Here is a 21,663-nt window from a genome sequence, read left to right on the forward strand (position 1 = left end):
GGGGTTGCTGGACTGACCTTTATGCGTGTGACCCGTGGCCCCTGGGGGGTTATGCCCAGAGGTGAAGGAAGTGCAGACAGTAGGACGCGGCACAGGTCAGGTGCCAGCAGGGGGCTGCGGGACAGGTCCGTGGGGCTCCCCTGTCACCTTACCCAAGGCCCCCTGAACCTCAGCTGGGATACCGTGTTTGGGACCCAGGTGTGTGTGGGATCTTCCTGGGGTCTGTACCATCCAGGAAATGTGGCCCCAGCAGAGGCAGCCCCAGTCCCCGGCTGGCCCCCTGCTGGCCCCCTCGGTTTGACGCCCGCAGTCCACTGGGTCTTAAAGCCAGTGGCCTCGTGTGTCTTTCTGATCGTAGCTGAAACGCTCCCGAGAGACGGAGGTCCAGCTGAAGCCCCTTGTGGAGAAGAACAAGCGAATGAACAAGAAGAATGAGGATTTGCTGCAGAGCATCCAGAGGATGGAGGAGAAGATCAAGAACCTCACGAGGGAAAACGTGGAAATGGTGAGTCATGGGCCCCTGGCCACCAGCCCCGGGTTCGCGTCTCCGTCTGGGATTCCCCAGCCCCCGACCCTCGCAGCCCACATTCTCCGCCCACCCCTGCCTCCTCCAGGAAGCTCTTGAGGGGTCCCAGCCCACACCCCTCCCTCCTGGTCCCGCGTCTTAAGGGCACATTTGCCAAGGGCTCTGTGCCTCGAGGGAGAGGGCCAGGCAGTGCCTGCAGCTGGGTCTGCGCCTCAGCCCTGCCCTCTGCTGCCCCTGTGGCCTCAACACAGCTTCGTTCTCTCCGTGCCTCAGCTATCTTCATCTGTAAAATGGGGCTGCAGACATGAGCATTGCGGGGCTGCCCGGAAGATGGAGTGGTGGCGTGGAAAGTCCCTATAGGATACTTAGCTCTTTGCAGACACTTCGGGCGGGAAAACGCTGGCCACTCTCGCCCCAGGTGCTTTGCATAGGAAGTTTCACATTCGCTCACACAAGAGCTCTTGGTCTTGGCTGTCAGGGCGGTGCCTTGTATTTGATGGCTTGTGGAAGAGGTTTGAGGGTCACTGTCCAAAGCAGTGTCGGTTGCCCCATTTCTAGCAAGAAGGCCGCGCTCTGCAAGCTGGGGTGGCCGCCTCCCTGCGCCCCTGCAGGCACAGGTGTGAGGGGGCGTCATCGCCGGGGCACCACCTCCTCCCGTCACCCCGCCCAGCCCGTTCTCGCAGCCTTGGGCTTGCTTCTGGTTTGCATACCCCCTCCTCCCGCTTGGGGACCGTGTGGCTGTCATCCCTCGTGCCCCGCGTCCCCAAGCTCCCTGCTGGGTGCTCCTGCTCTGGCAAAGCTGCTGGCTGAGGGCCCTGCGGTGCGCTCTCCCTCTGCCTGCAGAAAGAGAAGCTGTCGGCACAGGCGTCCCTGAAGCGGCACACTTCCTTGAACGACCTGAGCCTGACGCGGGATGAGCAGGAGATTGAGTTCCTGCGGCTGCAGGTTCTGGAGCAGCAGCACGTCATCGACGACCTCTCCCTGGTACGTTTGTGCTTGGTGGCCTCGCGCCCGGCTGTCAGGAGCGCCGTCGCTGCTGCCTCACGGAGGTCCCCGCACCGGCTGCGCTGCTTTAGTTCAGCCAGCAAGCAGCCTCGACATCGTGTAAAAGACATCGCGGGTGCCTGGATGCGGTTTCCATGGCTACTCTTTCTCTCAACCCTTCTCCCTGGTTTGTTGTTGCTAAGCAGCAGCATCCGTTTTAAGAAGTCTTCTGGCTTTGACCCAGTGGGCACGATTTGTTCCTGAGAAGTCTGTTTTTGTTTGTTTGTTTTATTTAGCTTAGTTATTGCAGACCATGAACTTGAACGCCTGAACCTTGTAATCAGGCTAGAATTTGAAGGGCTCGCTGAGACTCTGTACATGTGCAAGATTAAGGGGAGATGAGTATGTCTTAGTAGGCGGAGCGTTATATCCAGAGAATCCTTTTCCTGTCCGTGAAAGCTTCGGCACGAGTGAGAGAGCATCCGTTGTTAGCTTTAGTTGGACCCTAGAAGCAGCATGTGTTCTTAATGCCCAAGAGGGAATGCGATGGCTCCATTCACGGGTCTTCAAAGAGTAGAAGAGCCAGTGATCAAAATTCTAGAAACAGCTTTGACTGTAAATGTCAAGTTCACTTTGCTGGCCTATCTTCCTCTCTCTTGAACTCCCTCCCTCCTTCCTTCCGCCCACCAGTCCGTTCTCCCTCCCGTCCCTCTGTCCATCTTTGCATCCATCCATGCTCCCATCTTCCCATCCTCCCTGCCTCCTTCCATCCCTTCTTCCTTCTGTCCGTCCATCCATCTGTCCATCCATCCATCCTCCCCTCCTTTCTCCCATACCTTCTTCCTTCCATCTGTCTGTCCATGCATCCACCCTTCCTTCCGTCTGTCCAACTGTCTGTCCGTCCGTCCTTCCTTCCTTCCTTCCTTCCTTCTACCCATCTATCCATCCACCATCTCATCTTTCTTCATTACACAAAAACTTGGTACAACATAAGGTGAAAACATGCCTTCAAAAAATGATGATAAAGTTGAAAGAGGAGTAATAACCAATAAGCCTAGGGACAAAAATAAAGGCAGCTTCATCCATTGAGACGAGGAGGGGTGATGGGTAGGCCTTAAGGGCTGTAGCCAAACACCAGATTCGTCTCCGGGCTTCCCAGCCGCCAAGGGGAAAGCAGGGCTACGTTAGAAGGGAGAGACGTGCTGGTGCTGCCCGGAGAGGAAGGCTGCCACTCCCTCCCCTGCTCTGCAGATGTCATTCCTACGACATGGCCACCTGGCGGCCACAGGCTCTTGTTCCTTTCTCAGGGCCACACTGCGTGGTACGTTCTAGCCCCGTATAGCAGAGGAAGACCCTGAGAGTCAGAGAGGTAAAATGTGTCACTCGGTTCAGAGGAGGCCCATGCGGATTTGGACCCAGCTCTGTCTGCGCTCAAAGCCGCAAGCTACTTCGCCCTGGGCTGCGGTCCTTACGGCGTCCGGCTCACAGCGCAGACAGGCTGGGGCTTTCGGGATCGACAAAGTTGGGTATTTCTTTTCTCAAGGGACATTTTACCGCATCCTGTCGAGGACTCGGGTAACCGGGGTGGCTCTGTAGCGTGCGGTTCTGGAAAGCAGCCGTCACGCGCGTGCTCAGATCTCGGACGGCCCCGTGCCCGGTGCCGCGGGTAGATGCAGCTTGAGAGCCGGTGGGGTTGGCTGGTGTGATGTGAGGCCGGTTGATCACGCCAACCCTGGTGTCTCCTTGTAGGAGAGGGAACGGCTCTTGCGCTCCAAACGGCATCGCGGGAAAAGTCTGAAGCCGCCCAAGGTGAGTCTGCAGGGGTGTGGCTGCCCTGCCGTGTCCTGCACGGGCCCAGGGAAGGGGAAACGCGAGCGATCCGCGAGGGGCCCCGAGGGCAGGGACCCTCACATGTCTGCACGTTGGGTGGTGGAAGGGCTGTTATTCTGTCCCTCGGAGCACCGGTTATGGCCATGGTCCCGTGATTATGATTTATTCGTGGAAAACTCACCGATGAATTCTGTCTACAGGCCTCAGGCGCGGTTTGTCCCAAATTAAAAGCATAAATACTTAGACCTTTTGAAGGATTTAAATCATGCTCAGGCTTGGTGTATAACATCTTACATCCCATTCTGAAAAGTCAGGAGCTTTGGGCACCTTTTTTTTTTTTTTTTTATAAATAACGCAGACCCGTGTTCTTTTCTGGAAGATGTGGTTTTATAAAGATAATGCCCAGGTGTCCTGGCAGCACAGGCCTGAGAGAATTCAGATGCCTCAGGGACCACGCTAGAATAAATAGAGCGAATTGGGGCAGGTGTAAAAAAAAAAAAGGGTTTGCATTTAAACCTGTGAACGTTTTTGCACTGACACAGAGACGTGGGTTGATTGAACTAGACGCCCCTCCTGGTTTATCTTTCGGTAGAGATTTGGGTGTAGAGGATTCTGTTCTCTGGAGAAAATGGCAGTGCGGGCGTGCTACGGAACAGCCACAGTGTGTGCCTCTGGTGTCAGGGCGGCAGCTGGCAGTGGTGGGGCCTGGGGGCACCAGCAGGTGGCGCTACATAGTCCAGCTGTTGGAGGGAAGGGGGGATCCTTGTGCATTCGCTTCCTGGGGCTGCAGACCCCAAACCCGGTGGCCTGGAACAATAGAAGCATCTTGTCTCACAGTTTTGGAGCCTGGAGGTCCTGAATAAAGGTGCCGGCAGCTCTGTGCCCTCTCCGAGGCCGGCAGGGGAGTCTTTCCTGGGCTCTTTTAGCTTCTGGTGATTTCCCGGCATTCTTTAGCTTTCCTTGTCTTGCAGCTGCGTGACTCCAACCTCTGCTTTGGTCATCAGAGGCCATTCGCCCATGGTGTCGCCGTCTTCCTATAAGGACGAGGGTCCTATGGGGTCAGGGGTCTGCCCTTTTCCACTGTGACCCTCATGTTAACCAAGTACTGCTGCTGTGACCTTGCTGGAGTCCCGGGGGTGGGGCTTCAACATGTCATTCTGGACGGAGGAGGGGGAGACCCAATTCACCCCAAACACCGTATTTTATATAAAACCTAGGGGCTTTAATCTAGTTACTGCTGAAAGGGGACTTTGCATGTGTAAGTTTACTCTGCAGGTGACCCTAAGGCAGGGATTATCTGTGTGGCCCCAGTGTCCTCACAGGAGCCTTTCCAGGCTGGAGGAAGGCAGAAAAGGAAGGCGGAGGGACGCAGTAGCAGGGGAGGACGTCAGAGAGATTCAGAGCCTGGGAAGAACTCGGGGTGCAGGGGGGCCAGGGAGGCTCCCGGGAACAAAGGAAAGGGCAGCAACAGTCCTTGGAGGGTCTGGGCTCTGCAAACAATCCGCGTGAACTTGGAAGCAGACCGCTCCCGGAAGCTCCCGGAAGCCCTCTGGAAGCGACGACAAACAGCTTGATTGTGGCCGTAAATCAGGGTGAGAGCGAAACACAGAACCAATATAGGGAACCAGGACCCCTGACCTACAGGACTGAGACAATACATTCTGTTGTTTCAAGTCGTAAAGCTTGTAGTAATTTGTTATGGCAGCAGCGGAAATGAATGACGCGATCTGTATTCAGCATCTCTTCCTCCCTCGTGGAGTCGGGGAAGCGCTTGGCCAAGGTCAAGGAGAGCTGTAGTGTTTTTCCTTCGTATAGTTAGGGATACGCTTCATCCTTCTTGATCATGCCAGGTCATCCCTGTTTAGCCATCAGCCTTTATGAAGAAATACTCTGACGAATATTCTTCAATGAATCTTTTATGTGAGTTCTTCTATAATATAGACCCATAGGGAAAGGGTAAGGAATCAAATGATGTACATATTTTAAACTCAGCTAGATAATATCAAACATGTCTAAAAATTTCCTACTCACTTTTAGTCTCACTAGCTATCAGTGCAACGACCTCTTTCTCTCTACCTCGCCAAGAAGGGGGACTATTAATGTTAAATACGTTGTGAATAATTTCTCCCTGATATTCTTTTATCATCTTCTTCTGTGTCCATTTGTTCATAAAAGATTATTTTATGAAGTTGAAAAAAATATCTAAGGATTTTAAATGTTGGCGCGAATGTTGATAGAACACTTTATGGCCCAAATGCAATATACTGTGGGCTGAGTTTGGACACTTGGCTGAGTGGTCACGTACACCATGTTATTTAATGCTTATCACAACCCCGTGTGGTTGGCGTTGTGTTTTTCATCTGACAGTTACAGGAAGCATGTAGGTATAGGGTATAGAAATAGCTCAAAGAGACAACATGAACTGGCAAGGGGGAGGTTCAAATTCAAGTCTGAACTCCAAGGCCCATGCTTGCACTATTAAGTAGAGTTGGGCAAGGTCCACGTCTATACGTACTGACATCAGAAACTCAGAAAGGAAAGTCGCTTGGCACAACATGTTTATTTTATTTTTTATTAAAAAAAATTTTTTAACGTTTATTCAGTTTTGAGAGACGGAGAGAGACTGAGCATTGAGCAGGGGAGGGGCAGAGAGAGAGGGAGACATAGAACCCGAAGCAGGCTCCAGGCTCCGAGCTGTCAGCACAGAGCCTGACTTGGGGCTCAAACTCACAATCTGTGAGATCACAACCTGAGCCGAAGTCAGACGCTTAATGGACTGAGCCGCTCAGGCACCCCACAAGTCATTTATTTTTAAATATTCACTTTTGTTGTGGAAGCAGTATGACAGCACCACAGATGATCTGAGAAATAAGCAAAGCGTCACCCTGCGGGCCTCCCCGGCAATCTATGCTGGCATTTTAAAGCACCCCCTCCCCCACCCCCAACCCGTGATCTGCCTCATCTTTTTCTTTCTTAATTATGTGACGATAACTGTAGAATACACTTCTGCTCCCTGGTGTTTTACTTAACGTTCTATTATATAGCATCTACCTGTGTCATGACCCGTCATCATAAATACAAATTTTTATGGTTATATAATCCGTTGAGGAGCCGGGCCATAAATCTGTTTACCGTTCCGTGTCGGGGATGTTTGCTTTCAGCTCTTGGCAGCTCTACATACTGCCCCAGAGTGTGTGTGGCTATGTAGGCAGCTCTCCCTGGGCCAGTTGGTGTTGTATTCCCCAAGTGCGGACTGTGGCTTTAAGTGACGGGACTTTCTGCTTCTGTAAATGCCACCCCAGTGGCCTCCTTCTCTCCAGGAAGCTGTGTCTAGGGCCTGGCTTCTTCCCATGGACAGATTCCCAGAAGCTGACCTGTGGATCGGGGTTGTGAAGGTTTTGGTGGGGAGCACGCGGCCCCCTGTGCTGTATGGAAGACACGTACCATTTTGCACAGTTGACAGTCACATGCACGAATGCCATTTTCACCACAAGGTATGTTGAAACATCAGTGGTCTAAAGGCATTCAGTCTGATTGAAGAATTTGACATACTGTCACATTATACACCCCATAAAGCTTCTAAAGCAGGGGACGCCTGGGGGCTCAGTCAGTTGAGCATCCGACTTCGGCTCTGGTCATGATCTCATGTTCACGAGTTCAAGCCCTGCTTCGGGCTCTGTGTTGACCGCTCAGAGCGTGGAGGCTGCTTCAGATTCTGTGTCTCCCTCTCTCTCTGCTCCTCCCCTGCTCACACTCTGTCTGTCTCTCTCAAAAATAAATAAATGTTTAAAAAATTCTATAGCCTGTAGCCGTGTGAAGGTCAGGTCCAGCTCCTGGCTCTGTGGCATTGACCTTGGGGAGCCTGTTTCCTGGTTCTTACCATGATCATCACATCCAGAAGATTATACAGAGCATCTGGCTCTGTGCCTGGCGTGTCATCAGGGATCCACAAGTTAGATTATGATTTCTCCTTCTCCCTTTCTCTTAAGTCAGTAGCTTCCCTTTAGAGGGCCTGTCACATGCAAATTCCCAGGTCCTGCCCTTGATTTCCCTGGTTCTACTTTGTGGCCTCTTTTTACAAAAGAGTGACCATCTCAGGTAACAGTGAGGGGAGCTCTTGATGCTCTTTATTATTTTTTGAAATGTTTGTGGGGGAGGGGCGGAGAGAGAGAGAGAATCCCAAGCAGGCTCCATGCTCAGCACAGAGCCCGATTCAGAGCTCCATCTCATGACTGTGCATCATGACCTGAACCAAGATCAAGAGTCAGACACTTCACCGACTGAGCTGCCTAGGCGCCCCCAAGCCTGTAGACAGTAGCCATGCTTTGCAAGAGGCTGGGAAGCTTGCTGAGAAATATCAAAGCGCCGTGGGAAGAATCGCCCTTCTGAGGGCCCAGGCGTCAGTACACGGTCCCCTGGTCCCTGTACGGACCCTGGGACTGCTGTAGCAGCTGATGCCTGAGCAGTGGGTCACTCGTGGTCAGTGGCTCCCGTATCCATTCTCATCGGACACTTAGGGCCTAGCCAAGGTTGACCTCTTGACCCCCAAGGCCAAGCCTGCTGCTTCGTGGTCGGAAGGACGGGGTGCCGGCTGCTGCCCTTGAACAGAAGCCGGCGTGCACTACCTTCTGTGGCTGGGACGCCTGGACGTTTGTCATCATGTGCCACGCGTTCCATTTCTAAGTACCCAGAGGAATCTCATTTCCCCTGTATTGTCATTTCCATCGACTTTGCTCCTGGGCCGTCCTCCCCCACAGCTCTGGCACCAGCGGGCCTCTGAGCGAGGTGGGGCTGGGCCGCATGTGCCTCGTTTATGGGGCTGCCTGCGGCCCCCGCACAGCACCCCCTCCCCCTCCCCCCAGGGGCTCCGTCACTCAGACTAAGTGACTGTTAGTCATTTCAGGCCTCCTGCCTGTCCGGCTCCCCTCCGTTGGCTGGCGCTCAGCTGAAGGCTTTTGCTGCCTGTGTCATTCCCTGTAGGGGACGAGGGCTTGCTCCCTTCGGGCTGGGGAGAGACCCTGTCGCCTGTCCCCTCCTCCACCGCCCGGCTGAGCCTTACATCAGAAGCACAAGGGGCCCCCGGGCGCTGTTTGGTGTTGCCCGCTGGGTTTGTGGGGCCCTTTGATAATAGGACTCTGGATTTGATTCCTGGGGGAAGAGCATGGGGACAATTGTGCAGACACAGAGCCTGTGGCCCGGGCCGCACCCGGGTCGCTGAGCAGCCCGGCCGTGCACTCCGCCCGCATGTCCTGACCTGGGGCAGCACTGCATGTGGCTGGGCAGCAGGAGGAGGAGGGGGCTGCCCGGGACCCGTCATCCGGCAGAGCAATGACCAAGGGACGTCGAGGCCACACCTGAAGACTCTGTAATAGACAGAAAGTCAGGAAACCCCAACACTGGGAGTGAGGGCTCCGGAGAAGAGCTGGCTGGGGGTCTGGCCTGCACCCCCAGGCCCCCCGCCTGGTGTGAGGAGGCGCCCTCTAGCCAGTGTCGGAGGTGGGGGGGGGGCTTGAGGCAGAGGCTTTCTGATCCCAGACCTGTCCTGACAGGCCTCTGCTTTCCCATCGCTGCACGGTCCCTTCGGGCCCTGATCCGCTTGTCCTGGGGTCACGGCAGCACTTCCTGGCTGTCCCCCCTGCTTCCGGCAGGTTCCTCCCTCCACAGCTCCCAGAATCCTCTTGTTGAGGCACAGGTCTGACCCTGCCACCTTCTTCCTAAGAACCCCACGCTGGCTCCCCCTTTCCCGGTCTGTGATGTTGGGGCTCCTTGGCTGGCGCTCAAGGCCTTTGGGACCCGGCCCTGCTCACCTCCTGCGGTATCCCATCATCACACCCTGCTCCAGTCCCCTGGGCTTGCTGTGTGGCCTCATCTCCAGGCCCCAGCTTGGGCCGGCGCCATTGCCTCCTCTGCTCGCCGCCTCCTGCCCCTTACCCCCTCCCCCCGTGAGCCTTCACCGTCACAGGGGCAGGCCCTTTCTCTGGGCTCCCTCAGCCTCTGCTCCTTCTGGCCCGGCACGTGGCCCGTCTCCCCATCTTCTTCTGAGGCTCAGTGCTCGGAGGGCTCAGGGTGCTGGGCTTGAATGGGGTCGAGGGCTCCACGGACAGCAGGCACTGGGGCCACACGGTCTGTCCGGCAACCTGGGGGGCAGGCCTGCCTTTGTGGCTTGTGCCCGGGCTCCTCAGTCTGGCTCCCCGGGTCAGGTGCTGGGGTGAGGCAGAGGCGGTGCTCATCAGGCATCCTGTCCTGTCTGAAGTGGCCCGGGGCCTGCGGGCGAGCTCAGGGCTGACACAGCTCTCAGCCCCTCCCTCCCCCCTCCCCTCTTGCCTTCAACCCGGGCTCAGCAGAATGTCAGGTGACGGGGCACAGAGGGGTATCTCCACTCCTGAGGAGCTTGGGCAGAGGTGATGGTCTTGGCAGGTCCAGGAGCCAGCAGGACGGGACACCTCTCAGGGTTTCACGGAGCCAGGAATGCATTTGCCAGGCGAAGGCAGTCTCTGTGTTTTCCTGAGGGCCCAGGTGCGGGGCAGCCTGGGGAGACATTGGCTTTAGGCTTTCCCTGACCCAACAGTTTGCAGATAGCTTGATTTCTAGGATTATCTCCCCCTCTTCTATCAGCCAAGATTCTTTTCATTGGGAGTGTCAAAGACTCAAAGTCGTTGGAGAAAGGAAAAGGGAGTTGTATCACTGCTAAGTCTAGAGGGGGCTGGTTTCAGGCACGGCTGGATCCAGATGCTTACACGATATGGCCGGGAACCTGTGTCTCCACCTTTCTCCTCTGCTCTCCTCTGGGCTGGGCTCTTTCTCAGGGGGGCTGTCCCCATGTGATCACCTAATTGGCGTCAGCAGCTTTAAGCTGGTGTTACACCCACCGAGCATTTTCTATAGTAGGAGGGGCATCTCTGCTGAATGGGTCTAACGAGCCCAAGTGTGGGAGCTCCGTGGCTCAGCTTGGTCACAGGCTTGTTCCCAAACCAGGCACAGCAGCTCTGCATGGGGGGCACCTCATTTGGAATCTCGAGCGAAAGGCGTAATGGGCACTAAGGTGTGGTTGCAGGGCTCTTATCACAGATACTTTGAAAGGAGCAGAGCATCAAGCATTATTAAAATTGAAACATATATGTGAACTTGATTGTCTGTATTTTTGTCCTGAGGTTGTCCTTCGCCTCTTAGTGTTGCTTGAATATCTTTCAAAGTACAGAGGTTTTACTTTTTCATGGTGTTATCTGTCCATTTTTTTTCAACATGCGGGTTTGCACCTATGGTAGTTTGCGGAGAGAAGCGCCCCCAAGAAATGTGGGCTCCCGGGCGGCCCCGCAGGCGGGGGCACCGAGCCTGGGCCCCTGCAGCCTCCCCTGTGGCTCACGGTTTCATCAGTCTGTATAAACGGCCAAACAAATGCTGAAGGACGGATTGCCGAGAAGCCCGTGCGTTTAGCTGGTCCAGGGTGCGTGGGGGTGGGGTAGGCGGGGATGGACAGACAAATTGTCCCAGCCCATGAGGCGGGAGGCGCCTCCTCGGTTTTTGGCTCTGCTCGGGGAGAAGGCTCTCTCCGAGTCACGGTTGCTAGTGTGCCGCTCCCAGGGGGCCTCGTGATCACCAGGGCCCCCTGGGCACTGACGACCGGGCGGCTCCAGGAGGGAGTCCCCTGGAGGTTAACCCAGCGCGGAAGCCATCCTGTGTGACGACGAGTGTGCCAGCCGGGCCCCACCCCCGCCCCGATCTGCCCTCGGGCTGCCAGCCTTGCCCACAAAGCGATCTTGGAGCTCCGAGGCTGACAAAGGTGCAGGAAGCCGCGGGCACAGCGGGCTCGGCGTGCTGGAGGGCAGGAGAACATTCTGGGAGAGACGCAGTGCTTTCCGCGAGGGCTGGAGAGAGGCCTGCCGGCAGGCGCCAGTAACACCACTTTGGGCCCACGGGGCGCCCACAGGGTGCACGGCTCCGTCTCCCCGCCCGGCGATGGAGTACATTCTCTTCGTGCTGTACTTCTCCTTCTTTCTCTGTCTCTGTGCCCTGGTGTGTCTGTACTTTTCCGGCTGCCAGGAGATGACCTACAAGCATGAAGGTAAGCGGCCGGCTCTGGGCGGCCGCGGTTCGGAGAGCGGACGCGGCCGAGGCTGGGAAGCCCCCTCCGAGCGAGCCGGGGGTTGGTTGCTCCAAGTGTTGCAGGGAGACGGGAGACAGGGGCTGGGAGGCTGGAGGCAGCGGAGGCTTGTTTATTTTGGAGACCCTACACACCGCCTCCCCCGGTGCCGTTTGATCCGTAGAGAATGAGCACCTCTCTGCGTTCAGGGTGTAAACGGACTTGAGATGTTTATTTCTTACTTTGGCCCAAGCTGCATTTAAAAAAATTTGGATTAGTTTGTATTTTGTTTTTATTTGTTTCATGTTATTTATTTTTGAGAGAGAGAGAGAGAGAGAGAGAGCATGCTCAAGCAGGGAGGGGCAGAGAGAGGGAGACACAGGATCTGCAGCAGGCTCCAGGCTGTCAGCACAGAGCCCGACACGGGGCTTGAACTCACGAACCGTGAGATCGTGACCTGAGTCCAAGGTGGACGCTTAACTGACTGAGTCACCCAGGCTCCCCTGGGTTAGTTTGTAAAGAGGAGTCGGGAAGGCGTGCTGCCCTGAGCAGAGACTGGGTTTATACTCCTGAACTATCAGTTCCTGGGAAATAAATTCCTGGGGTGGGGGATCTGAGAAAGGTGGAGGCTCTGAAAACTGGAAGATGTCCCCAGTGCTTGACCCTTTAAGAAAGAGGACACCATGTTTTCTCAGTGATTCTGTCATTCCTCAGACGCAGGTGCTGTTATTTCACATAGATTTTGAAAATGCCGCCTAAGGCACTGGTTGCCTTGCCCTTGTCCCCAGATTTTCTCTTCAGGCATCAAATGTCCTTTTCTTTCTTGCATTTATTAAAGCCTGAATATATGTAGTACATCTTGGCTTCCCACATAGCACGACAGCTTTTAAGAACCCAGTCCCTGGAGGAAACTAGGTTAACTAGGTTAACTAGGGTTAACAAACTAAACCATCTCCTATGTTATAGGAGATTGTGGGGAGGGGGTCGTGGGCCACTTGCCGGGGGAGCGTGTGCCCCATCTGCAGATTCGCCTCCTGCTGTGAGAGGGTCAGAACGTGAGTGCTCCCGCCCAGCCCTCCCCCTACCAAAGCCGTGTTCTGCCTTCCTCACCGCTGCGTGACTCCCTGGAATCTGTGTCTCCAGGGCCCCACCTGGGTCTGGGGTTAGAGTGATGACAAAGGCAGCACTCCTGTGAATGTCCTGGGGCAGGACTCGGTCACGGGGTGCCCAACTCGCCGTCCTGCAAGGTTTCAAGGTCCCCCCGGCAACGAACGCCGAGTCCTCAGCCCCCAGAATGGTCCATGATGCTGACCATGGGGGCTGTGTCCTGATGGTTTGGCCCCTGTGGTGGGACGGTTCCTGGGCACTCCGTCAGCGTGCGTCACTGCTCCACACGCAGACCTGTCCCCAGAGGCCTCGCAATTAGCGGTGTTTACAAGAAACAGGGTTGGGTGAGTGGCGGCCCAGAAAAACAAAGAGCCGGGAGCTCGGGAGGTGAGCTGCGTGCGTGCAGAGGACCTTTGAGTGCCACAAACCACCATCAGGATGTCATGGCCACCGCTCCCCGGAAATCGTCTGGAGAGTTTTCGATACCTGGATTCAAGGGAGGTTTCTCACCTGGAGAGGAGATCGGAGGACATGATTGTCTGCAACCTCTACTTGGAGAGAAGAAATCACGCAAAGTCGACAGAGCCTAATAGGTCCCCGGAGTCCTACCTGCTAGACTCACCCGGGGTGTGCAGCCAGGCAGTGGTCCAGCCGGTGCCGGCTGCGTGAACGAGGGCCAGGGCTGTCTCATGCGAGCCCCAAACTGTCAGCAAACGAGTTGGTGTAGCTGTGAGTTCGTTAACAAAGACATGTTCACGAATACGCATTTAACAACCAGTGTTTACTGAGTGTTCCAGGCTCTGGGCCACACTGGGGAATAAGTCTGTCCAAAACTCTGCTCTCACGGAGCAAAGCCCCTGTCCTCATGGGTATCTCCAGCAACACCCGCAAGAAACCTAGCTGTACAAGATGGCAGAGCAGTGCACCGTCTGCCTCTCCCTTCCTGATGGCTGAGTTCTTTCTTTTTCTTTTATTTTTTTTATTAAATATTTTTTAATGTCTATTTCTTTTTGAGAGAGAGACAGAGCATGAACATGGAGGGGCAGAGAGAGAGGGAGACACTGAATCAGAAGCAGCTCCAGGCTCTGAGCTGTTAGCAAGGAGCCCGATGTGGGGCTTGAACCCATGAACTGTGTGATCATGACCTGAGCCGAAGACAAAAGCTAAAATGACTGAGCCACCCAGGCGCCCCTTAATTATGTTATGAATTATGGTACCGGCCACATTTTTCTTACATGTGGGCGCACGGGATTACAGACATATGCCCGCTTAAGCAAGCAGGTCAGGAGGGGCCCTCAGCATGTGGGGTGTGCCCCAATCCCTCTGTGGGGTGAGGGATGGGGTGGGGGTTCTGGGAAAAGCCAGGTGCCAGGGGCTTGGCCCTGGATTTAGTTATGGTTCTGTCTTCATGGCCATGAAAAGTACTCCTCCGTTGTAAGATACACACACAAAAGGCTAGTGTCCTAAAACAGGGGAGGGTGATCTGGTGACTGTGGGCTGATGTCTGCAGACCACCCCCAGGGGACCGAGCGAAGCTCCTTGTGGTGGGGCCCCAGGCCCCGCCCAGTGTCTGCCCCTAGAAGGTCCTCAGGGACTCGGGTGTTTGCGGATTGAATGCAGGCACGTGTGTGAATGGCTGAACGAAGCCCTAGGCATCACGGTGTTTGGGGTGGGGGAATGACTGGGNGAAGCTGGCACACAGAGCGGTAGAATCGCCTCTGACTCTGAGTGATGGGTGCACGGGGGGCCATTGCACTGTTCCTTCTAATTGTGCAAGTGCCTCAAGGTTTCTATAATCAAAAGTTAAACAAAAATCACCCCTTACTGGAGGTCCAGGGACGACCTGGGCTTCCCCCCTGGATGGGGCCCGGGGTCCGTCTGTGTGCACTCTGCCCTTTCCCCTTTCCCCATGTCTGGCACATAGAATGTGGCATCTCATGGGGCCCGGCTCTCCCTCCTTAGTGGGACCCACACGGGCCCGTCAAGGGTCAGCGTGCCAGGCACAGCGCGTGTGTGACCTCACTCTGTGCTCTTGGGTGGGAGGGCTCCATGTCCCTCTGATGGAGAAGGAAGTGGGCGCTCGGGAGGGCCGGTGACCCGCAGAAGGAGTGCCGGGCTCAGGTCGGCGTGCTCCGCTGCAGACCCCCAACCTTCCACCGCCTTCCACCACCTCCTTTCCACCCCTTCAATCACAGACCCCACCAACCGCCTCTTGGGATGCCCCTGGAGCCCAGAGGTCGCCCCTGTGCCCACAGTGACAGGGCGGGGCGGGCAGGGGGTGGGGGGTGCTCAGCCATGCTGAGTCTGTTCCTGATGTCCCCGCACATGGCGTTTTACAGAAGCATGTTGTGGAGACATTTTTTGGATTTGACGAGGAGTCCGTGGACTCGGAAACGTTGTCAGAAACATCCTGCAACACGGACCGGACAGACAGGGCCCCGGCCACGCCCGAGGAAGACTTGGATGACGTAAGCAACCCCACCCCTGCCGTGCTGTGGGGGCGCCCTGGTGCTGTGGACCTGTGTCAGCCCCGAGGACCTGTGTCATCGCAGCCGGCAGCCTCGAGGGCAGGAGGCGCCCCTGGGCCAGGCCTCCACGAGGCAGGGGGGGCTCTGGCAGCGTGTAGTGGCCCCTTCCTTTCCCCAGCCCGACTCCACAGAGGAAATCTGCAGTGGCCTCGCGGTTGCCTTTGCAATGAAAATTGCTGCAAGGCTGTCTGTACCTGTCCCCTGTGTGCATGCACACATGCATGTGCACACATGTGTATGCACAGGCACACATGCATAGAGGCGCGCACACAGGCACACGTGCATACACACAGGCACACACATAGGCACATGTGGACGCATACATACACACATAGACACATGTGCACACATGTGTATGCACAGGGACATGTACACAGAGGCATACACACACAGGCACATGTGCACACAGGCACATGTGCATACACACAGGCACACACACAGACACATAGGCACATGTGGACACATACATACACACAGACACATGTGCACACATGTAAACACAGGCGCACATGCACATGTGCACACACATGCACACACAGAGGCACATGTGCACACAGATGTACATACACACACTCACAGACAGGCACTGCACACGCGTGCATACACAGGCACACGTGTGCACACACAGGTGCACACACAGAGCACATGTATGCACACATGTGAACACACATGCATATGCACACACGTGCACAGATACACACAGGCACATGCACACACGGGCACACAGTCATACAAGGCACATGCACACACAGGCACACATGCACACAAGGCACATGCACACACGTGCACACCGGCACACCACCTAGTGGAAATCACATGCTGCTATTTCCTTATGAAGATGACTGCTCACCCGGGAGCGCATCCTCATGGTGCTGGAAAGCGTGGAGGTCGTGAAACCACAGAAGCCCTCCCACCCCGAGTCACCACCCTCACGTTTCCCGCCCGTCGTGCCCATCCAGGTTCAAGACCCACAGAGGTGTGAAGGGCGCCTTGTCCTCGCCCCGCCCCGTCCCGCCCCGCCCCTGCTGAATTCCCGTAGGAAACCTGAGCAGAACAGGGGCATACCAGACGCAGGCCTTGGGATTTCCCTTTTGCACCAGTGGTTTATAACAGGCAGCTCTCAGCCCCACCAAACACCGCGTCCCCAGCCCCAGCCCCAGCCCTCGTGAGCACCCAGGGGGTGTGAGGGAAGAGCCCCCCTGGCGGTGCTTCCCAGGGTTCCCCGCCACAAAGATGAGCCGGCGCCCGCCCAGTAGCTGTGCCCTTGCGTTCCTAGGGGGTTGTCTTCGAGGAGGTTCCGGAAGTGAGAGGCGCTGGTGGGGGAGGGGCCCGGAAGGGTCCACCTGTGGGGGCCGGGCTGGCTCAGGGGCGCTCTCCCCCCTTCTCCCTTGCACGTGACTCAAGGATTCCGGGGCTCCCCGAGCTCCCTGGAAGGGCGCTGATGACGGGGGCGCGGGGCACGGCATCTGCTCCTGCAGCCCGTCACCCGGGGGTCCCTGCTACGTCCTGGCGACAGCGGCTGTGAGCGCCGGGCGCCTGCTTCTGGGCCAGTCCCCAGGTCAGCGCTCCGCTCTGTTTCTCTTCTCCGGGCTGTGCAGGCGACAACGAGGGAGGAGGCCGACCTGAGGTTCTGCCAGCTGACCAGGGAGTACCAGGCCCTCCAGCGGGCCTACGCCCTGCTTCAGGAGCAGGTCGGGGGGACGCTGGACGCCGAGAGAGAGGCGCGGGTGAGTGCGCGGAACGCTGGGTGGCGGCGCCCTGCCCTTGACACTCGGAGGGGGTTCTGAGAGGCGATGGGGGACACCGTGGGCCAGCCCGTGGGCCGCGGTGTGACCGCGGCCGCAGCCAGCAGAGAGGGCACCGTGGTCCAGCACACGCCGCGTGTGCCGTCTGCAGGCAGGAATGAGGAATGCAACCCGACTTGAAGGCTCGGAGGTGAAACCGCAGGTGCCCAGCGGACCTCACCCTCCGCGCCCTCCCAGGCCGAGAACCCCCGCCCGTGCACATCCCCGCCCTCCCGGCCCTCCACGCATTCTGGTCCCTGATGGCCACCCAGGTCCGGCCACGCCAGCCTGAGCTCCGCCTTCCAGGAACTTCCAGCCCCTGGCCCTTACCCCCACCTGGGGGGGGGGGGGTCACGTGGACCGGCGGCTGCCTGCCCATCCTTCTGAAACCGAGGGGACCCCCAGAGAGCACACCGCTGGGGCCAGTGCTCGTTTCCGGTTTCATTCCCGCAATAGCACCCTGAGTCGGGGGGGTGGCGGATGAGGCTGCTCCTGCTGCTGTACAGTTCAGCCTATTCCCTGCAGCTCAGGGGAGGGAGAGGGCTGGCCGGGTGTGGGCTGAATCCGGTGGCTGCAGCATCTGCCAGTCAAGAGACTTCACATAGAAATTCAGGTTCCTTACCTCTCTCGGCCTGGCCACAGCGGGCTTCTTGTTCAGGTGATGACAGCCTCCAGCCGCAGCCGAGTGGTGATGTTCCCTGAGAGGGGACGTGGGCCTCCAGTGTGCCCCAATCCCCTCCACCCGCTATGACCCCCCACTCAGTCGGCTTCCCCTGTTTAACATATCTGCCTGGTCCTTGAGGTACTTTGGGCTTCAGCCCTGCAGGTGAAGGGCCCACAGAAGGTGTCTGGTAGCATTGGTTCAGAGGCGGCCGCTGAACTCGGTCACAAAGCCGGGGTGAGGACCCCGACACGTCTGGCTTCCGGCTCACTCATCCCCTTGCAGAACAGACCCCTTCTCTTGGCTTCAGTGTCTGTAAAATCGAGGGAGGGTAGAGCCAACGACCCCTCAAGGTCCTTCAGTTCTTAGAAATCGTATCGTGTGCAGGCGAGAGAAGGGACGTGCCGCCTTCGAGCCTGCGCTCCTCAACACGGACATGCCTCCAAGGGCCGGATCGCCGCGTGCCTCTCTACCCTCTGTCACCCATTCGCGGCGACCCTCTCACCTTTGGGTCCTTTTCTCTCCAGACTCGGGAACAGCTTCAGGCTGACCTGCTGAGGTGTCAGGCGAAAATCGAAGATTTGGAGAAGTTACTGGTTGAGAAGGGACAGGTGAGCAGGAGCGAGCATGTGGCTCTTTGTGTGTCTGTCCCCTCGTGGTGTCCCTGTGGCATTGGTGCCACGGGGGCCCCTCTGCGGTCTGTGCAGTTTGCTCCTGAGACCCTAGAGGAAAAAAGTCCCTAGTGGGATCCAGTGAGAATATCCCACCTTAGGTGCTGCCTGTTTTCAGAGTTTTTATAAAAATCCAAATACGCTATAAAATTCTAACTTGGCTTTTTATCTGGGGGCCAAATGCTCGCACACGGGGGATGCTTCAGAAAGCGAAGTGGTGGCCACAATCTGTTTTGTCTTGAACTTAAAGAAGAGCTGCCTTTGCTTCCCAAGATTTGATTGTGACAGTGAATGGGCACCCGTAGCCCGCGGACCCGCCTTCCGGATTCCCTGCCGTGACCCCGTCATGGACCATCCTGGTCCCTGGGTTTCTCAGAGTCGAGTCGCCTCCAGAGGCACCTTCTCTGAATGACCAGGCCTGGTTGACAGCAGGACATAGGAAAGAGGCGAAGCCCAGCCCCAGCCCTGCCTCCCGGGTTGGAGGAGGCCATGGGGGGCGCTCGGGGTGGAGGTCCAGGCTCTCAGAGGGTGACATCCAAAGGCAACATGACCCAGGGGTCAGTGCAGGGGGGCTGCTCTCTCTGCGGTAAGAGATAAACCAGGACTTCGCAGTGGCTTAACCGCGGTGCTCAGCACACCACCCGTCCTTCCTGTGGGCTGGGGGTCCCCACTCCGTCTGGTCACTCGGGTCCATCGCTGGGGCACCGGCATCTTATGATGGTCCTATCATCCTCCCCTTCACGGGGGGGGGGGGGCGGGGTTCAGGGAGAGGGTGTATGAGATTCTGATGGCTTAGAACTAACTCTGACCGGTGAGTGGGTCAAGGGCTGGGGGGGCGGCTGAGGTTCAAATTCAGGCAGGCTGCCAGTAGTCAGAGCTCAGGGTATGCCCGAAGCTGCCCATGGCAGTGACCTTGTGGCTGGCGCTGACCAGGCCAGGCGAGCGGCCGGCCCTTGGGCACTGCTTACATAACCATGGTCCAGAACGTTCCACGGAGGCAGGATGGCAGTGAAGAGCCTATGTGCTAGGACCAGCTCGCCAGACATGTAACACAACCCATGTGATTGATATTGTCTCTTTGTGCCTCAGTTTCCTCATCTTTAAAATGGGGGTAATAATACTTCATACACCGGGGCAGCAGAAGTGGTGAGAAGGAAGCAGGCAGGGGAAGTCCAGGTGGGGGAGAAGGCTGTTTTCAGGCTACTGTTCTACCTGCCACTGTCCTCGGCCCATCACCCAGGCCAAGCTCCCATAGCGCCTGACCCCCGTCCTCGACTAAGTTATGCCCCACCCCGGGTGCTAGGTCCTATGGGACCTTTTCTGCTTTTAGCACCTTCTAAGTGAAAGGGCCACCTTGGGACAAAGCAAACGTCCATTTGTTCAGCGAGCGCCCAGCAGAGCATTTGCCCCACACCAGGCTCGGTGCTTGCTGTGCAGGGATGATGTATCGGTTAGCTATCACTGCATAACAAACCACCCCAAAACTTAGTTGTTTAAAACAACAAAATTTATTTGCCCATCGTTCCTTGGGTCCGTGGTTTGGGCTGGGCTCAGCTGTGTGATTCCTCTGCTGGTGTCACTGCAGGTCAGGCTGCAGGCTGCTCTCTAGGTCACCTGGGCCCAGGTGGCCTGAAATGGCCTCTCTGTCCCTCTGGGCACTGGGCCAGCTGCTGGCTGCCATGTTGGCCCATGGTCCCTTCTCTCCATCTCTCTGACTCTCTCTAACCTGGCTTCTTTGCCTGGTGGCCTGGGGACCGGAAGAAAGGGCGGGCCTCAATGCATCCCCAGCCTCCGCTTGAATCACATTGGCCGGTGTCCCTGTAGCCGAAGCCGCCATGGCCACGCCTGGCTTCAGGGCTGGAGAAATAGATGTCACCTGCCATCGGGCGGAGCTGCGAAGTCACTTGCAAAGGGCCTTGGAGATGGGAGGGGCAGTTGCTGACAATGTGCTCCAGATAAAAAGATGAGTGAGAGGGGCTCTGTCCTCACAGGGACTTACAGGCGCATGCGGCCTACATGTGTCAACCAGTGTTAGGTGAAAGGCCGCCCAGAAGGCCGCCAGAGCGACAGAAGGGAGAGGAACGTTCTCCCATCTATCTGTTTGTCCATCCTGCAGTGTTTATGGAGCACAGGCTGGGTGCCGGGCCCTGGGCTTGGCGCTGGGGACGCCTCGGTGGAATGACAGACCCAGGGGCTTCCCTGGATGGGACCCTGCGCAGGCAGGGACACGTGCTGGGGGCATCAGGGCAGAGGGACCAGAGCGCACACGAGAGCACGGCCGTGGGTGTGGGGCAGGCCCCAGGGGCAGTGAGCAGCCCGAGTGGTGGGCCGTGCCAATTCGGGCGCTCTGGCAGTGACCCCGGCGTGGACCCCCTGCTTTCAGGGAGCGTGCGCGGTGGGGGAGGGACACCCCGCGAACCAGCCACCTGTCTGTTTTGGGTGTAGAGGGTTAGAGGGATGATGAAGTCTTTCTAGCTGTTGTCACTTCTCTGACCTTTTCATAGTCTTTTTTTTTTTTTAATGTTTATTTATTTTGAGAGAGACAGAGAGAGGGAGAGAGAGAACCCCAAGCAGGCTCTGCACTGTCCATGCAGAGCCCATGAACTCACAGATCGTGAGATCATGACCTGAGCCGAAATCAAGAGTCGGGCGCTTAACCGACTGAGCCCCCCAGGTGCCCCCAGGCGCCCCATGACCTTTTCATAGTCTTATGTTAAGTGACTTTTTTCTCACTGCCTCAGGCTTTGCTGTGTAACCACCCGTTTGCTTCAATGAGCGTGAACATATTTAGTGCTTTTTCTTAGGATTCCAAGTGGGTTGAGGAGAAGCAGTTGCTCATCAGGACAAACCAGGACTTGCTGGAAAAGGTAGGTGGGCACAGTACCCTCACCGCCACCTCTGAGAATCGGGGGCCTCAGGGGCCCGCCCGACGCAGGTCGGCCCCAGCGCTCCCCCCCCTCCCCCACCTCACTCCCACCCCGTGGCGATCCAGGTCCTGACTGGCTCTCAGAGCGCAGACCTCTTCCTCACATGGAGCCCGATTCCTGGGACTCCGCAGCCGTTGGCCCCGTTCTGTCCTCTGGGACAGGGCGTGCACCCTGCAGACACAGTGAGGGCCGCCTGCCCCCCAGCCACAGGGCTCTCTAGGCCGCCCCTCCCATTGTTCTGGGGTTCTCGGGAACCCCTGAGGGGTCCCCTCCTCTCCCAGGTGGGGTTCCGAAGGCACGGCCGCTGGGCAGGCTCTCAGCCCGTCATAGTCCAGTTCATGGACTGGAGGCCATGGCGCTGGCAAAGCTGAGCCTGTCTTCCTTCCATGGCTGTGGAACTTTCCAGACCCCTCTTGAGACGGCACGGGGAGGAGCCTGAATGCTCTGGGATGGGACCTCAGCTTTATGTTTCTCTTATCTGTGTTCAGTTCAGAGGGTTTGCTTTCGTTGCTCAGCTACGCTCACGATGCAGTTTTTGGAAATTTTCTGCCTCCCATAAAGGTCC

The 21,663-nt window shown here is 56.9% G+C and overlaps 1 protein-coding gene across 2 annotated transcripts in view; it reads left to right on the top strand.

Moving 5' to 3' along the window:
- The window catches only part of JAKMIP1 (janus kinase and microtubule interacting protein 1), a 99,708-nt gene that overhangs the window by 50,716 nt on the left and 27,329 nt on the right, over positions 1-21,663 (top strand). For both annotated transcript variants that reach the window (XM_077750405.1, XM_077750406.1), the window contains 7 exons: positions 359-505; positions 1,370-1,510; positions 3,260-3,319; positions 14,867-14,995; positions 16,654-16,782; positions 18,028-18,111; positions 20,976-21,038. In XM_077750405.1, coding sequence (XP_077606531.1) covers positions 359-505; positions 1,370-1,510; positions 3,260-3,319; positions 14,867-14,995; positions 16,654-16,782; positions 18,028-18,111; positions 20,976-21,038 — 753 coding nt within the window. The remainder of the gene's footprint in view (positions 1-358; positions 506-1,369; positions 1,511-3,259; positions 3,320-14,866; positions 14,996-16,653; positions 16,783-18,027; positions 18,112-20,975; positions 21,039-21,663) is intronic.

The sequence above is a fragment of the Crocuta crocuta genome, unplaced genomic scaffold (assembly GCF_008692635.1).
Source record: "Crocuta crocuta isolate KB4526 unplaced genomic scaffold, BGI_CrCroc_1.0 scaffold179, whole genome shotgun sequence".
Taxonomy (NCBI): Eukaryota; Metazoa; Chordata; class Mammalia; order Carnivora; family Hyaenidae; genus Crocuta; species Crocuta crocuta.